The 19,007-nt window shown below is 41.7% G+C and overlaps 1 protein-coding gene and 1 long non-coding RNA gene across 2 annotated transcripts in view; one reads left to right on the forward strand and one right to left on the reverse strand.

Annotated features, from left to right (window-relative positions):
* Positions 1 to 4,074: 4,074 nt before the first annotated feature.
* LOC115105390 (uncharacterized) lies at positions 4,075 to 5,926 on the forward strand. Its single transcript, XR_003859862.2, has 2 exons — positions 4,075 to 4,409; positions 5,273 to 5,926. It is a non-coding gene; the product is annotated as an uncharacterized LOC115105390 (long non-coding RNA).
* Positions 5,927 to 6,020: 94 nt separating this feature from the next.
* Positions 6,021 to 19,007, reverse strand: part of LOC115105391 (peripheral-type benzodiazepine receptor-associated protein 1-like) — a 175,007-nt gene continuing 162,020 nt past the window's right edge. Inside the window, 3 exon segments of the mRNA XM_029627372.2 lie at positions 6,021 to 10,191; positions 11,125 to 11,253; positions 11,553 to 11,624. Of these exon segments, the coding sequence (XP_029483232.2) occupies positions 9,838 to 10,191; positions 11,125 to 11,253; positions 11,553 to 11,624 (555 nt within the window). The 3' untranslated portion in view covers positions 6,021 to 9,837.

Below are 19,007 nucleotides of genomic sequence, written 5' to 3' on the forward strand. Positions count from 1 at the left end.
AATACTACCTGCGGACCGAGTGCAGATGCGACCGCTCGCTCCAACCCGGAAGCCCGTAAACAACAGGTGTAGACTAACAGTGAAATTCTTACTTACAGGTCCTTTTCCAACAATGCAGAGTTAAAGATTAAGATAAATTTTTTTATAAAATAGAAATAGTGAATGAATGTGTGTGTGTGTGTGTGTGTGACGTCAGAATGCATGTGTGTGTGGTATGTGTGTGTGAGCATAAGTAGTGTGTGTGTTTTGGGGTGTCAGAATGCATGTGTGTGTGTGTTGGGGTGTCAGTGTAATTATGTGTGTGTGTTTGGATAGAGTTCAATGTGTGTGGATAGAGTCAGTGCACAACACAAGAGTTAGTGTTTGTTCAGCAGTCTTACAGCTTGGGGGTAGAAGCTGTTCAGGGTCCAGTTGGTTCTAGACTTGGTGCACTGGTAACGCTTGCTGTACGGTAGCAAAGAGAACAGTCTATGACTTGGCTGGAGTCTTTGACAATTATTAGGGCCGTCCTCTGACACCACCTGGTATAGAGGTCCTGAATGGCAGGGAGCTCGGCTCTAGTGATGTACTGGGCCGAACTCACTATCCTCTGTAGCGCCTTGTGGTCGGGTGCCTTGCAGTTGCCGTATCAAATGGTGATGCAGCCAGTGATGCAGCCATGCTCTCAATGCTGCAGCTGTAGAACTGTTTAAGGGCATCCTCTCATACTGTTATGAGGTTCTACTGGCAAGACGTCACTGCACCTTCGTTGGCGCATACTGTCCTCAGTGTCGGGACCTCTGAGGGTTGAAACGTTGAGACTACCTGGCATCGGAGCGCATGTTTGCGATACAGGAGTTGCGCATATGCCACATGTGAGATATCAAAACAAATCATTGAAAGAGAACTCAAGGTTACTCGCGTAACCCAGGTTGTCTGATATCGTGAGTGAGACATCTCACTGCATTCCCTTACTCGCAAGAGTGTGAGGAAGGCGGTATGCTCAAGAATGACCAGAGGGCGGGCGAGTGGCTCATTATAATGGGGGAAGGGGCTCAGTTCCTTTCCACTCGACCTATCTGACCAACAGATGTGTAATAGGTTCTTCGAGCTTCTGAGATTCTGGTGAATCCCATATGTGAGATATTTCACTCACAATATCAGAGAACCTGGGTTACGCAAGTAACCTTACATTTCAACACCCACTGTCATATTCATTCATCTCTTCCAACCCCATAGACTCCCCTTCTCCCACCCATTGCCATTCCATCTCCTAGGTTGTCATAGTTACAAACCACTCCCCACGGCTGTACTGGTGAGAGTGTTCTTACATCGTAGGGTAGAAGAGGGAATTGAAACCTCTCTGGCCTTTCAGCTGTGAACAGCAACGGTGGTGAAGTCCCTCAAACTGTAGAGTGGAAAATAAAACTTAACTTTGCCACCACCAGACCCGTAAGGACCCATCTCTTATAAACAAAGACCTAGGGAGAGAGAGGACTGTGTAGAGCTCAGCTCCACCTGATAAAGTACAAAGGCCGAACCTGATCCGAATTTTACTGGCATACATTCATTGGTTTGGAAATGTGTACGCCCAAATCAAAACGTACATGATAAAATAGTAGTGATCAAGTCTGATTGCATTGGCACAAAACTGATTCACAAGCTGATTTGCTCCCTATGCCTTCTATACAAAGTTTAATGTCAAGGCCTTTCAAAACTGCTAACTTAAATGAAAATGAATGAACGTATTTTCTGCAAGCATTTAAAAGAAGTCAAGTGTATTTTCTAATGTGCACATTTCTGGTGCTTTGCTGTGGTGCAGGCAGCCCTCCCCCACTTCCTCCATCTCTATCTGAGCTGAGCTGTGGGTTGCTTAGACATGAAAATATATCGCTATGAAGCCAGCAAGAACAATGTGGGTAATAAGTCGTTTTAGATATACCATAGTGAGCCTTTCTCCAAAGGTCATCAGGGCAAAGGGGAGGAGCTATGTTATGCTACTTTATAGCATAATCCAATCCATATAGTTTAATCTTACCTATGAGAATGCCTATATACAGTATAAACACATGTATATATTGCAAATACAGTATTTCCTGTTTTCAAGAAAAGGAAAAAGAATGCTACTGAGAGTGACATACAGTATGTGTGAAGACTACAGTGCAGGTGTAGGCCTCGCACAGGAAATAACATGTGTTTTTTTTCCAACAGGTACTTCCTGAAATAGTATTATCAGACAGTTGCACAATACCAATGCAGGTAAAGACACTGAGCAATGAATTAAAATAAATGATGCCATGTAGTGTGCTGTGGTATGTTGAGTTATTCTTTACATTTAGCATCACTACGTCAGGGGAAATATAGTATTCTTTCTAACAAATACTGTATATCTACATATATTTCAGGATGTTGTGTATCCCTTGAAATCATCTGAATTAATGTAAACTTAACCGTTTTGAAAGCATAGGTTGTCAAAAAAACAAACAAGAAAGTGGTCTCTTGGCACAACTTTTGGTGTAAATAGAGCATAGGCGGCTCGCCTTTCTGGATTTAAGGCTACTAAGCCCATGAAACTGTCATGTGAGATTATTGATATATTTAGCAAGCTCAGACTCCATGTCATCAGACAAGAGCGTGTGTGCCTCTATCTAGCCTCTTTGTCAAACAGGTGCATGTTTGGTTTATTTTTTGTCATTGTACCTCTTCAGTGTCATTCGATCAATGTTTTCATTCCTTGCTGCTGCTTGAATGGACTTCTTCCCTCCTCTCACTTCCTTGGCTGCTCTTTCAAGAACCTCAAAATGGGCAAGACCCCTGCTAGTTTGACATTTGTATACACAGGGCATGATTGTGTCTGCTCTGTAACAATAAAAATGCACTATCTTGAGTTCATCTGCATGACAAATTGCAAAAAAACTATACATTTTATGCATAAAATTGACAATGTAATCATTATTTGTATGGGGTATAGTGAGCCATTTGCCCAACTTGCCCCTGGCCAAATTTCCCCCAGAGCAACCATTTTTACTGTATTAGCCCACACAGCTACGAAGATGCACTTCCATGCAAGGTTTAGGATGTCATATTGTAGCTTATAGAGAACCTAACTGATGCATAAAACAGTCTTTAAATGATCTACTTTGGTTTAGATACAAGCATCAAGAAAACTTTAACACAATAAATGCATTTTTCCTTCACAGACTCCATTAAATTATGACCTCTTCCTAAATATTTGGTCACATGATTAATTCTGTGTAGAATATTCTAGAAACAAGGGGTGGCTCAACTAACCCTTTGGCACGACTTATCCTTCTGGTAAAACCAATAGACTTCTTTCACCTGACTGATCTCATCTGATATTCTTGTAACTATAACTAAGTTATATAAAATGAACTAGATGTGATATTTGTGAAGAGACATACGCACACGCTCATCATGAACACTATCGTAGTTTATCTCTCTCTTCCAATTGATTCTCATCATTGAAAGTTTTCAGTTTCTCTTTTCATTTTGCAACCGTGTTATTGACAATATAAAGCAGTCTAGATTACAGATGAGAGCATGGTTTCAAAAGCCAATGGAAGAGAGAAAGAAGGAGATAAGAGGGGATTACCGTGGTTTTACACGAAAAGGAACACGAGGTTGTAAAATTATTGGGGTGATAGTAGATGTGATTAGGGGGCTAAAGTCCTGAGAGGGCCCTCAGTTTCCTAGTTGGTATATTTTATCTTTATTTAACTAGGCAAGTCAGTTAAGAACAAATTCTTATTCTCAATGTCGGCCTAGGAACAGTTGGTTAACTGCCTGTTCAGGGGCAGAACGACAGATTTGTACCTTGTCAGATCAGGGATAGGAACTTGCAACCTTTCGGTTACTAGTCCAACGCTCTAACCACTAAGCTACCCTGCCGTACGTTTACTTCATAAATTATCGTGTTTATGCACTAAAACTGTCTATTGACATGTATTGGCTCATTGACTTCCCTCCTTTGGCCTAATTTCCTACCAAGAAAGATGATCGAAGAAAGTTCTGAGGATAAAGTTGGATATGGGGCTGTGAGAGAATAGGTCTTAAATAACCAGGGTGGATTCTAGATTCAAAATGGTTTGATTTCAAAATCAACTAATACATGTAGATTAGAGGATGATGTGTCTGTTGTGTGTTTCTTCGTATGCATGAAAGGCATTGTAAACTGCATCTGCAAGAGCGAAAGAGAGACGGAAGGAGAAAAAGCGAGACGGAAGGAGGAGAAAACGCCTGTGACTGTTAGACCTCTTCCTGTGGTTTGTACCACGTGGGCGGAGAGGTTTAAAAAGGAGACAACTTCTTCTTCTTCATCCACTTCTTCTAGGGAGGGGAGAAGACACCGGGCACCTAGACCGCTGGACAAGCTCTTCACCTTTTGTAGAGACAAAGGAGTCTTCACTCAGGTACAGTATGAAAAAATTATGTTTTTTCGTTATGAGATGGAATAGAAATCGTCAAATTTAGGTAAGGAGAGATCATTCTAATGGGGGCCATTGTTACTAGTCCATTCACTCTCTACGACGCTAAAATGTCAATGTGTACAGTTGATCAATGTGTGGGGGAAAATGTATATAGTAATAGTGTGAAATCCTCATTCATTCGTTTAAAAAGAACGAACCATACCAAATGTTCACTGTAAAACAGAAATGGGGATAAATTCGGGACATTTTGGAGTATTGCATTGTCTTTAGATTTCAAGTGAATAAGAAGTAGTTTACTATAACCAACAATCATATTTGCTGTAACATTGTTAGGAGAATCGTTTTTACTTCACCTGTCTTCAGAGGGGGAAAAGCTCACTCATGTAAGACAAAATGGCTTCCACCAGATAATGCCTCAATAGACTGATCTTAGCTGAGTACAATGGCGTTGGTATGTTGTCTGAACAGAACAATGCCATTGTACTGATCTAAGTTAGAGAAACTGACTCTGGGCACCGTTTGAGGGAAGGGGAGGTGTTGTCTTTTCCCTTCATTTCTACTGCCTTTGATCAACGCTAAAACTATTCAGCATTAAGAGCATTTTATTCTCTCTCAAATATGTGAAACTAACTGCATCATTCCTCATAACTATACAATTGTACATGACCATTCCTCTATAGGAAGCTCTATAGCAATATTTAAAAAAATATATGACGCTTGTATGTTTCTGTAATTGAAATCTAAATATTTTATTTTATGACGTGTCTATGGCTGTAAGTTGTTACAGTATGTCTGATATTTGTTTCAAACATTGTTCCCCCCTGCTGCTGTCTTGGTTGGACCAGGTCTCTCTTGAAAAATCTCAATGAGAGTAACCTGGATAAATAAATGGGCACCAGTGTTGAGGCAGGTGCAGGAGAAGAAGCGAAAGAAGGGGGAAAGGAAGACATTGGAGGAAGTACAGTGCAGTCATCCATAAAGTAGAAAGCACTACTAAACTCCTCACCACAGTGTAGTGTTTCCTACTTTATGGATGAGTGTACTGTTGGCTACGGTGACAAAGACATAGCAACCAAAATGGCGCCTGAAGAGAGAGACTGTTCACATACAGGAAATGAGAAAAAGAGGAACCCGCTTTTTTCACATAGTGGTGGTGTGCGCAACTCAGAGTGTCACCCCCTACAGTTCACATGGGCTGTGCACCCACCCAACACTGAACAAAGCTGGAAATACCTCATGCGTCTCCTTAAAAAAATGTGAGGCACTGAATGCGTTTTCGTATTACAATTCTGAACATTAAATGTTTTAAATGTCTCAAACTGTATAGATATACTAATTTCCGTTGAACTGTAAATGGTCTGGTCCTTTAAAGAGGTCTTATCATTCTATGTTGTATCATTCTATGCTTTTGATTTAGAAATGTATGATGCATATTGATAAGTCTGTATTGGTAAGGGTATTGCAAAATTTGTGCTCAATAAAGAATGAAATAAAACGTGCATTTTTTGGTATTTTCTATAACTATACTTTCATTTGCATTTTGCATTTTTAACACCAAGTCAAAATCCACATAATAATCCACAGCACAAGTGCTTTTTATGTGAAAATATACTTTATTCCTGTAAAAAGATACATATTGAAAGAAATCGCCACCATTTCAAGTCAACAAGTCCTCTGTGCACTACTTCTGAGTTATTGCTCCTCAAATCAACAACACTGCCTCCACATGCAAAAAAGACATCTGAAAAACAATATTAACAAAATCAAAACAAAAACATATTTACAGGTGAGCTTTTCCAAAAATGGTTAATACAAACCTTAAGATACAAAAGGTAAATCTTCCCCTTGTTTTCAAAAGAAAGCATATATACAGGTCAGGAAAGACAACAAAAAGTTCCATTCTCTGTATGAAAATATGATCATACCTTATAGTCCAAAGCCCCATAGTGCCGCACTTACAGCGGTGTATGTGTAAATTATAAAACACATACACACACAGACTCCTGAAACTCCATAATACTCCACACTTGGCTTCCACTGCATCAATAATCAAATCAGATGACTAAAATATTGCAAACATAATGCCAAGTAACGTTAGACCTATACATAAATATGACGATAATAAATAAGGCCAAATATGGGTATAACAACATTATTATGCATGCAATCAATAAAGTAGTGTAAACAACATATTAAGACTAAACAGGTCTCGTAAGGCTAAATATTATGTCAACTATATCAAAATGCTTGCTAAGGGTTAAGGTCCTATTTAGAGCAGGGTACATGTAGCCTGTGTGGTGACAGACATGGGCAGTAGTAGTACGCTCCTAAAGCTTGCAACAACAATGAATGCTACTAGCTTTCTGACTACAGATTAGAGCAGGTAGGTAGGGGAACATTTGTCCATTAAAGGCTGTGAAGGAATACAAATATCCACTGTAAATGTTCAGCCACTTTAAAGTACAACCCGACTCGTACAGTACAGCACTGATATATCATCTCTGCTTTCTTACCAGGATTATTCAAGGCCAGCTCAAAAGTGGCGCAACCGATGTTTCCTCGTTTTCTGCTATTCGTTATGGTCCCTTTTAATTTGTAACACTGATAGAACTATACAATTCAAATAATACATAAATAAAACTCAAAACATTCATAGCATCAAAGAAACCCGATTTGCCTCCTCCAACGTCTGGAGTCAGGTGTGCTTAGACTCCGCCCTCTGCTGGGGCTAATCCAATGGGTCGCAAGCAACGTTCAGAAAGTTGCAGATAAAACTGTGGCCTATAGAACAGACATGTCTCACATAGGCTGTTATTAGGTAGAACATACTATGCTGTATATTTCGAGCTATTTCACCCCAATGAACACACCCCTGGTGTTTCATGCTTGGTATCTCCTCGTTATAGTAACGGATAAAGCACCTAATGTTTTGGCAAGAATCTCCCTCTGCGGTTCAACAGACACATTTTAGTGAAACGAGGTGGCTCAACCGAGCAGAGCTGAGTGACTAAAACTAGTTGAACCTGAGAAATGATTAACATTTAACACCAGCCCTGTATTCAACACAACACACAAATAAAACCAACTTATCACATTTTCTAACTTCGCCTGTCATTTGGACACCTTCAGAAAACTATTACTGCATATTATACTGGATGGAGCAGCTGGATCAAACAATGCAGCTACAGTGCATGAGTTGAGTTGTTAACCATGGTAGAATAAAATGAACACTTCCAAACGTTTTAGTGTTCATTGTCCTTACAACACTCCTAAAATGGAGGAAAGAATAAGGACAGACTCAATACAGACCCTGGACTATACTATGACAGTACAGTGACAGGAAATTACCCCATACACGCCCAGACATGCACGCACACGCGCACACACACGCACACACACACGAGTATGAGTTCTGTGCGCCAACGTTAGACAGAAAGGCATAGATAGGTTTCAGTCTCGCCACTGTCAGTCTCGCTTTGTCTACACACTTCAGGAGGCCATAAGATCCATCCTTCCTCACACCAAAAACACAATTTACCAAACATACTCAACACAAAGATCTAAAATAAATGACTTTATGGTTGTCAATCATAATGGACGGAGTTGTTAAACTTCCATTCAGCTATACTGTAGTGAGCTCATAATGAGTGAAAGTCTACAATTAGCGTTAAAAACAATACTTTTGATATGAGACAGAGAGCGACTCACTGAACAAACTGGTGTTTAAAATACATCTATGTAGAATAGATTCCAGATCGATCTGAAAACTTACAGGGATGAGAAACAGCAGGCAACAGATAAAGAGATGCTTTCTTCCATCCTCAGTGTAACTGACAGAGTTGGACCACATACAGAGTTGGACCACAACAGACAGAGTTGAACCACGGACAGAGTTGAACCATGGACGGAGTTGAACCATGGACGGAGTTGAACCACGGACAGGGTTGGACCACAACAGACAGAGTTGGACCACAACAGACGGAGTTGAACCACGGACAGAGTTGAACCATGGACGGAGTTGAACCATGGACGGAGTTGAACCACGGACAGAGTTGGACCACAACAGACGGAGTTGAACCATGGACGGAGTTGAACCACGGACAGAGTTGAACCACGGACGGAGTTGAACCACGGACGGAGTTGAACCACGGACAGAGTTGGACCACAACAGACAGAGTTGGACCACAACAGACAGAGTTGGACCACAACAGACAGAGTTGGACCACAACAGACAGAGTTGGACCACAACAGACAGAGTTGAACCACGGACAGAGTTGGAGCACGGACGGAGTTGAACCACGGACGGAGTTGGACCACGAATAGAGTTGGACCACGGATAGAGTTGGACCACGGATAGAGTTGGACCATAGAAAAGCTAACGATGGGGAGTCTAGAGACTAGAGCAGCATTTGAACATCACCTCTGCATCTGTATCTGATCAACTCAAAGCAAATCCAATCCTTCCAGAGATTACTTCCAGATACACGTCAAGTACAAACCCTCACAGAGTGGTGTGGACTACTAATGGTTAACACGTATTAGGTAATTGGTGGGTATTTAGAGGCAGCCTGTAAGCACAGTACAGGTTAGGAGTTTAAATACTTCAACATGCTCATTAGCATGCTGTCAGTGATGCTGCCACGTTTTATATATGACAATCTCTGCGTTTGAAATGGCACCCTATTCCCAAAGTAGTGCACAATAAAGGGAATAGGGTGCCATTTCGGATACAGACAAAATATGCTCCACATATAGAGCTCGCCAGCTTGTAGTCATAAAAAAACAGAAATGAGTTACCTTTGGTTTGTTCAACCATTCCTATGGGGAAAATTAATGGGGAAAGAACAGGGTTTTGGGATAAATAAATGTAGAAAATAAGGTCTGAGGTTAACACAAGCTTAGGAGATCTTATACTTTCTGTTCTATGAAATAATATCAGTCAGTTAACATAACCTTTATGAATTATGAAGCCTTTATGTGCTTTTTTTCCTAACATAAATGCTTGAAAGTTCCCAAAAAGTGACATTAGCTGATGAAGATGATCTCATAAAAGACCCTTATAAGATCCTAAGCCTGTGTTTACCACAGATCCTATTTTCAACATTTATCCTAAAACCCTACAAAAACGTATTTAAAAACAATAATCTCCTCATAGACTTTGTCCTACACATAGTGGAGTTAGTGCCTTAAAAAAAATCCATTACTATTGATCTCTATTGACAGCTGGTATTATCAAGAAAGCCCATTGAAGCGGTATATTTAGCTGTATAATATCGGCCAAGGACAAGTTAGTGTATCTGTAGTGACAGAACACTCCAACTAAATGAACATAGACTAAGACAACGAAGACTGATAACAAACATGTAAAAGTGCTTTCAATAAGGGGGGGGGGGGGTAAATGTCCCAAGTTTCAATCCTTCTTGCTGGATCCAAGCTTTTTGAAAAGCTTCTTCCCTTTGGAGAAGAAGCCTTTCTTTTTCTTGCCTGGTGGGGAGGCATCTGTCTGGTCTGTTTTTGAGGGGCTTTCTGGTGGAACGTGGGGTGGAGAGGTGCTGATTCTGGGGGCGGCTTGTCTTGGGGCTGGGTTGGGATAGTATGCGCCTGGGCCAGGGTCCATGGAGGGGTCTAACATGGCTGCTGCTGCGGATGGATTCAGGTCTAGGTGGTGGATGTGTGTGTGGACTGGGCCAGTCAGCCCTGTCTGTAGGGGTGAATGTGGAACCTCCTCTGGTGTTGTCTGCTCCATGGAGGTGCTCGGGCTCACCTTGGGGAGGGAAACCATGCAAACAGAGTATAAGAAAATAAAACTTTCTGATCATTTGTTTCCTTATTGTTATCAGGATTCTACTGAATCTGTCTATCCAAATAAAACTGTTAAGTAACAAACTATCAACAACAATCCTACTAAGAGTCAGTAACGTACATTGTACATGAACTGATTCAACTAACATCAACACGCCACAGAGAGAACATTTGGAGTCTAAAAGATCAGGGAGTCTAAAAATAATAATGGAGGCCAAGGGATACAGGAGAACGGTTGGGTAGGGAATGGATAAGTGGAGAATACCCAGATGTTCAGACATCTCAACCCATCAACACACCACCTTGGGCCTGACCTCATGAACATGGGGACCCAAAAGACAGGACACTACACATACTAGTACTGGTACGGTAGGAAGGATAATGATAAAGAGTAGCACAAGGCAGAGGGAGTAGGGTGCACTAGTTGCTAGCACTCTGCTGGGAGGGTGTTTCCGCCCCAGAGACACTTACGCTCAAGTCTTAAAGTGCACAGTTCGTTTTTGCTTCTGCAAAAGGCCATGCAGGAAACAGAAGGAGAAAAGAAATGTAAAAACAGAACGGAAATTATAGAGACAACCAAAAAAAGACAAATGCATACAACGACTAAATAAGCATAGATATGAAAACAAAATGAAAAGGGAATATTTTGGAAAATGGTCGATAATAAGTGCATAGAAAGATGGGCAGTCTTCTGCAACATCAAATGCTGTGTGGGGGATCCACCTTCACAAAAACACTTAAACATTTTCATGCTTCTATTTGTGCTCTGAGAGGCAACGGGCTAGAAACGTTTTTGGCAATTAGGCCATCATCAGTGTTTGGCCACAAAGCAGTTGGTGATGTACTGTACACATGTACCCACAGTGTCATAGGCGTAACCCATACACAGACGCACCTGTAATTCTCTCCTGGGCTCTGCTAGAGGCGGAGGCTGAGGGTCAGGTGGTGGGGCTTTCCGAGGAGCCTCTGGCATAGCCTGCAGGAAGTTAGACGGGACCAGGCCTTTGTGTCCGTTCAGGTCGCCCTGGAAACACCCGCATACACATTAGACACCGACATCACATATAACCTTTACTGTAGTCAATCAAAAAAGACGGTCTGCTAGCCTGTCTGTTCATCAACTACAACAGTATTACTACTACAAGAACAACTAATGTTACTACTATCTAATCCAACAGCTTCCCTTGTCATTCAAATGGTCATGCCTTTAAAGTGTTGAAACGGTATCAAAAAGAGAGTGCTTACAACCTTCTCAGTGTTTTTGTTTACATGAGACATAGCTGCATTGTTCTCTTTGGAAGAGGTGTATGCTTGTACACTCACATAGAAGAAGCCATCATCGTCCATGTCACCAAACACATAAATGACGTCCCCGGCACTGAAGGTCAGCTCCGCCTGCAGAGGACGATAGAGAAGACCAGATTCAGATTAACTTTATTATCCCACCAGGGGGAAATGACTTTGGTCATGTGCTTAAAAAGACGGTACATAAAACATGGAAACACAGAATCTACACAAAGTAATTCAATGAAAGTGCTATAGCTACACATTCAAATTGAACGTGTAATTTGCTGTATACTTGAGGGACCAACAGACGATGCATTACACATATATCTCTGTTTTTATTTTCTTTTGAAAAAGTCTCTTTCCCCTTGTCCGGCTGCTGCTGTGAATGAGTTTTGAGTGAAAGGGATGAGTACTGTCCAATTATCCTCCCCGCCGTCTTGATCAAGCGCTGAAGCTTGATTTGGTCTTGCACTCGCATGTTTCCAATCACTCATATCAGAATCAGGACAGTACACTCCGCATAACAGATTTCTAGAACATGTAAGATATGGCGGTCTACATTAAAATGGTTAAGTTTGCGTAAAAAAAAACATTCTCTGTTGCAATTTCTTCATCTTTGCAAAGGCACGGTCATTGTGGTCACTCTATCGACTGATTCCCCATTGATCTTCGTAGGGGGTAGTGGAGTTTTTCCTTCCAATTTAGTTTTTTTTAACGTTTATTTCAAGAAAGCGCACCACTGGACGAACTGCCATTTCTCTGTCAAAACCTTGGAGAGGCTTGGGTCTGGGTAGAGAAAACCCACAACAGCGGTGTCATCTGCAAATTGAGAGTATTTGTGACCCGATTCAGGAAAGTAGGCGTATGTCGCAAGTCACGACTTCACAGGAGGGCTGTGTGAACGTAATTTAATTTTTTTATTGGCATAAATGCCTTCTCGAACATGTTTACTTTCATGTGCCTTAATATCAAACTTGTATACCATCTGTAAATACAAATAAAATTGTTAAAACTACGAGCGTAGTTGGTTTAGCCACAGAAAAAGCGAGCAACATTCCTGCTAGCCATGATTGGCTGAGATAATGAGTGGGCTGGACATGCCGAGAGATGTGTTTGGATTGGTCTGCCATATAGCACGCGTCTGTCTATTGGAGCTGGTCAGTATGTCTAGGTAATCGTGTCAGACGCTGATTTTTATGTATAGAGTATTAATGTATCGCATAGTAAAACTGCATAAACCTAATGTCAAGTTAAAGTGTACTGTTAGCTAGCTAACATTATGTGTATGCTCTCCACTTTCTGGAGGACCGAGTTTTGAAATCAGTGGAATTCGAGTATGATAGCTAAGGAGATGGAGAACACACCAGTCTGGATTACATTGTCAAACTAAGGGCCACCATGCATGGAGTCAGACAGGAGATGCTTCCAACCATGATGTATACTGGTAAGATGTCTAGCAAGCAACATTTTCAGATATGACACGTTTCTAATTTTGACAGAAAGTGGTTTCAAGTGTATTGTTAGCTAGCTAATGTTAGCTGGCTGGGTCGCTAGCTAACATTGTGTATGATCTTACTCTTCGTAGACACATTTGCTTGACTAATTAAAACCATAGAACCTGGTTGGTTAGCTACCTGCAGATTCATGCAGGATAGTAACATCATGAGTTGTGATTATGGTCCATTGTTTAGCTAGCTACATGTCTTAACAAAAGACTCCATGCAAGTATGCATTTCAATAGAAATGTCACCGCAACTGTTGGTAGACATACTAGCTGGTAAATTCGCTCCGGCTATCTAACTTACTCCGATTTCAGACCACAGGTAAGATAGTCTATCTAGCTAGCTACATTTTCAGATATTACACGTTTCAGATTTTGACAGAAAGTGTTTTTTATTTAAAGTGTACTGTTAGCTAGTTAACAATAGCTGGCTGGGTCGCTAGCTAACATTATGTGTATGATCTTATTAGCCATAGAACCTGGTTGGTTACCCACCTGCAGATTCATGCAGGGTAGTAACGTCGGGAGTTGTGATTTAAAAAAATATATTTCACCTTTATTTAACCAGGTAGGCTAGTTGAGAACAAGTTCTCATTTACAACTGTGACCTGGCCAAGATAAAGCATAGCAGTGTGAACAGACAACACAGAGTTACACATGGAGTAAACAATTAACAAGTCAATAACACAGTAGGGGAAAAAAAGAAAAAAAGAGAGAGTCTATACACATTGTGTGCAAAAGGCATGAGGAGGTAGGCGAATAATTACAATTTAGCAGATTAACACTGGAGTGATAAATGATCAGATGGTCATGTGCAGGTAGAGATACTGGTGTGCAAAAGAGCAGAAAAGTAAATAAATATAAACAGTATGGGGATGAGGTAAGTAAATTGGGTGGGCTATTTACCGATAGACTATGTACAGCTGCAGCGATCGGTTAGCTGCTCAGATAGCAGATGTTTGAAGTTCGTGAGGGAGATAAAAGTCTCCAACTTCAGTGATTTTTGCAATTCGTTCCAGTCACAGGCAGCAGAGAACTGAAACGAAAGGCGGCCAAATGAGGTGTTGGCATTAGGGATGATCAGTGAGATACACCTGCTGGAGCGCGTGCTACGGGTGGGTAGCGACCAGTGAACTGAGATAAGGCGGAGCTTTACCTAGCATGGACTTGTAGATGACCTGGAGCCAGTGGGTCTGGCGACGAATATGTAGCGAGGGCCAGCCGACTAGAGCATACAGGTCGCAGTGGTGGGTGGTATAAGGTGCTTTAGTAACAAAACGGATGGCACTGTGATAAACTGCATCCAGTTTGCTGAGGAGAGTATTGGAAGCTATTTGTAGAAGACATTGCCGAAGTCGAGGATCGGTAGGATAGTCAGTTTTACTAGGGTAAGTTTGGCGGCGTGAGTGAAGGGGGCTTTGTTGCGGAATAGAAAGTCGACTCTAGATTTGATTTTAGATTGGAGATGTTTGTTATGAGTCTGGAAGGAGAGTTTACAGTCTAGCCAGACACCTAGGTACTTATAGATGTCCACATATTCTAGGACGGAACCATCCAGGGTGGTGATGCTAGTCGGGCATGCGGATACAGGCAGCGAACGGTTGAAAAGCCTGCATTTGGTTTTACTAGCATTTAAGAGCAGTTGGAGGCCACAGAAGGAGTGTTGTATGGCGTTGAAGCTCGTTTGGAGGTTAGATAGCACAGTGTCCAAGGAAGGGCCGGAAGTATACAGAATGGTGTCGTCTGCGTAGAGGTGGATCAGGGAATCGCCCGCAGCAAGAGCAACATTATTGACATATACAGAGAAAAGAGTCGGCACGAGAATTGAACCCTGTGGCACCCCCATAGAGACTGCCAGAGGACAGGACAACATGCCCTCCGATTTGACACACTGAACTCTGTCTGCAAAGTAGTTGGTGAACCAGGCAAGGCAGTCATTAGAAAAACCGAGGCTACTGAGTCTGCCGATAAGAATATGGTGATTGACAGAGTCGAAAGCCTTGGCCAGGTCGATGAAGACGGCTGCCCAGTACTTTTATCGATGGCGGTTATGATATTGTTTTTATTTTACCTTTATTTAACCAGGCAAGTCAGTTAAGAACAAATTCTTATTTTCAATGACGGCCTAGGAACAGTGGGTTAACTGCCTGTTCAGGGGCAGGGGTTTAGTACCTTGAGCGTGGCTGAGGTGCACCCGTGACCCGCACCCGTGACCGGCTCAGAAACCAGATTGCACAGCGGAGAAGGTACGGTGGGATTCGAGATGGTCAGTGACCTGTTTGTTGACTTGGCTTTCGAAGACCTTAGATAGGCAGGGCAGGATGGATATAGGTCTGTAACAGTTTGGGTCCAGGGTGTCTCCCCCTTTGAAGAGGGGGATGACTTCGGCAGCTTTCCAATCCTTGGGGATCTCAGACGATATGAAAGAGAGGTTGAACAGGCTGGTAATAGGGGTTGCAACAATGGCGGCGGATAGTTTCAGAAATAGAGGGTCCAGATTGTCAAGCCCAGCTGATTTGTACGGGTCCAGGTTTTGCAGCTCTTTCAGAACATCTGCTATCTGGATTTGAGTAAAGGAGAACCTGGAGAGGCTTGGGCGAGTAGCTGCGGGGGGGCGGAGCTGTTGGTCCATTGTTTAGCTAGCTAACTAGCTACATGTCTTAACCAAAGACTGCACTCTACTTTTGACAATGTATTTTCATTTCAAGTTAGCGTACTGTTAGCTAGCTAGCTATCATTAGCTGGCTGGCTTGCTAACTAACGTTACACCTTTCTCTGGTATTAATTGTTTACCTAGCTAGCTATCTAGCTAAATTTCTTAACAAAATACTCTCGTCTTAGTGTGCCAGAGCACAAAATACCTGATTAATTTTTGAACGCTCAACACCCGTTGAATATACTGTCCAGTGTCAGTATACGTCGGCAATAAAGTGTAATTAAATTGTTGCCAGCAGCACAATTACAGTCACCAACGCTCTGGATAACATGAAATCTGCCTAACCAGCTCTGCTAGGGGGAGTAAAATGGTCAGAGTGAGAGAACACTCTCATTATGTGTCTGGAAGTAGCTAGCCAATGTTAGCCAGTTAGCTTGGATGCTTGACTGTTGTTGTGAGGTCAGAGCTTTCGGAACAACACTACTTATTGGCCAGAGCATCCAGTGTGCGCTCTGAATTTACGAATGGACAATCTGACAGCACAGTTGCAGTCACCAACATTCTGGATAACATAACAGCCTAACCAGCTCTACTAGGGTGAGTAATGTTCAGTGAGCTGTTCTTGCTCTCTTAGATGTCTGGAAGTAGCTGGAAAGTTAGTACAGAATGCACGGATCAACCCTTAAAGAGATGGTTGGGGCTAAGGCTTAAGAGGGTGTGAACAATGCTGAATGGGTGTAGACAAAAAACGGCTCTCCAATAGTAATACCACAATTTTCTCAAAAGTGAGTTTACAAGTTGATCAACTTTCAAAGCAGAATTACTTTCCCATTGCTTCCTCAAATGCAGTTTATTATATACCATTTTGTAGTTCTGAGTTACTACTTTTATCCAATGTAAAAAAAAAAAAAATGAAATTCAAATGTTGCTACATAAGACAGAATCCGGGTGGTGAGTCACATTTGTGGGCTGAGTCAGAGGCTTGACAATCATTTGTGTACAGTGTGTACAGTATTGGTGAAAGTACGCAACCTTGAGGGGCTTCCGCATGAACCGTTCTAGATGTAGAGATGGCGGAGTTAAACTTCACTTGTTGAGTACAGTTCACAAGGAAACTATTAATCCACTTGATCAGTAGAGAGTTGACACCCAAATTCACCAGATTATCCACCAGTAGGTGTGGTTGGATGGTGTTAAACGCACTACTGAAGTCAATGAATAACATTTTCTCTAGGCTATTTGCCTTTTCTTAATGTTTGTAGATATTGTTCAACATGACCAGCAACACATCATCAACACCCCTGGAGACACGGTAGGCAAATTGGTTTGGATCTAATTGGGATGAGAAACCAGAGAGAATTTGTTTTTTCAAAAAATGTCATAGGTCAAGATGTCAAGGCTACAGGGCGTAAATCGTTATTTTCTTTTGGCCTGTTGTTTTTAGCTACTGGGACAATCAGCAACTTATTCCATAAGTCTGGAATTATCCCACTGTCCAGTGACAGCTGGAACAGCTTCTGGAACGGTAATGCGAGCTGGTCTGTTCATGCCTGAAGTGCCTTGTTGCTAATGCCGTCTGGACCATATGATTTTCGTGGGTTGACACGTTGAAAGTATTGCTTGACATCATTCTCAGAGATCTGTAAATCAACAGCTGGTATGCTGTCTATACTGTCAAAGGAGACTTTTCTCTGCGATGTAAAATCACACGTCAAACCTATAATAGAAACTGTTCAAATCATTTGTAAAGGTAAGATCATTTGACGGTCATACAATGTTATTGGTTTGTAGCCTGTGATGGTTTATAGCCCTTGCCAGGCTTTCCTACTGTCCTTGAAAAGGTTTTCTAATGTGTCTGTGTTGGCTGCCTTGCACTTCTTGATTTTGCTTTTGAGTTGCCTCTGAAGATTTTTCCTTTCCCCTTTACTGACACCTGATTTAAACACTTGTTTTTTTCTGATTGGGTAGCTCTTTTAATTCCAGAGTTACCCACAATGTATTATTGTGGAACATGTTGACTTTATTTTTGGGAATAACGAGATCCTCACAGAAACTAATGTACTCAGAGACAGTATCCGCTGCCTCTTCCAGGTCATCAGCGCTGTCCATCAGGACCACCCAGTCAGTGGACTCAAAACAGTCCTGCAGGGCTTCAGTAGCTTCACGAGTCCAGCTTTCAATCTCCACCTTTTTAGCCTTCTCTCACTGCAAACACGATTTGTAGACTGGGATGAGCTGAACCCCAAGATTGGGTAGTGCCTTGGAAAAATACGCACCTGGGATGTTACCATAACAGAGGTCCAGACAGGCTTCATTTTGGGTAGAACATGTAACATATTGCTGGTATGATGGTAAATGTTCAGATAGAATGCACATGTTACATTTTCCCACAATTAGCTTTACTGCTTCAGGTGACTCTGTCTCAGCCTGGGATACAAGTTTATGGATCAAGCCATGGATCAAGTTGGCAGCTATTTGGGTGTCAATGGTTACAATAGGACTACAGTAGGCAGTACCCTCGTTAAGTTACAGTTTTAACAGTGGTCAAGTAGGCTACTGTGACTATTTGATCATAATGTAGGCCAACCAGAATGGCCTACCATCAAAAACAATGGAAAAAATGTATTCCATAACATTTTAACATGGAAATAGCTGTTCTATTATTCAACCTACAGTAGCAGCCAATGTGTGGTGTTCAATGTAGGTCTACATTCCATGAGACTTGTTTATCTCTTTTTCCACTTGTCCTTCAGACAAGGTGGCTGAACATTTTGTGTTTGATGCAAGAAACCACTTCACAAAATAAAACACATCATTATTCCCATACCATTATTACAGAGAATCAGTCAAATTATGCTACCCTCTGCCTATTGGCTACTTAGCTTATTCAAACCTGTCTCAATACTACCCCTTTAAGACAAAAAAACGCTCTTTACAAAACTTTTCAAAGATGGCTAGAAATGCACGTTTAGTGTTCTTGTAGGAAGCAATCACTCCCCCGTTGCAGGGGAGTGAACTATAACTGGGCTAATAACTCACTAACTAGCAAATTATATGAACAAATGTGCACACGTTGATACTTGTAGCTCTCGCTTTGATCTCTAAACAAGCACATCCACTCACGACTGCTCATGCTATAAACACAGTCCAGTTCAAAGTGAATGGCACAGATCAATATATGGCAATGTTCTGTTTGCATATAGGCCTAGTGCAGCTCTGATTGGTTATGGCACACTGGTTTGTAGAATACGGGCCTGAGTCGTGCCTGTCAATGCAATAGAATCCTACTCCAATGTGCTTTGCCTACAACAAAATCTCTTGGATAGTTCATTTT

This window comes from Oncorhynchus nerka, linkage group LG22 (assembly GCF_034236695.1).
Source record: "Oncorhynchus nerka isolate Pitt River linkage group LG22, Oner_Uvic_2.0, whole genome shotgun sequence".
Lineage (NCBI taxonomy): Eukaryota > Metazoa > Chordata > Actinopteri > Salmoniformes > Salmonidae > Oncorhynchus > Oncorhynchus nerka.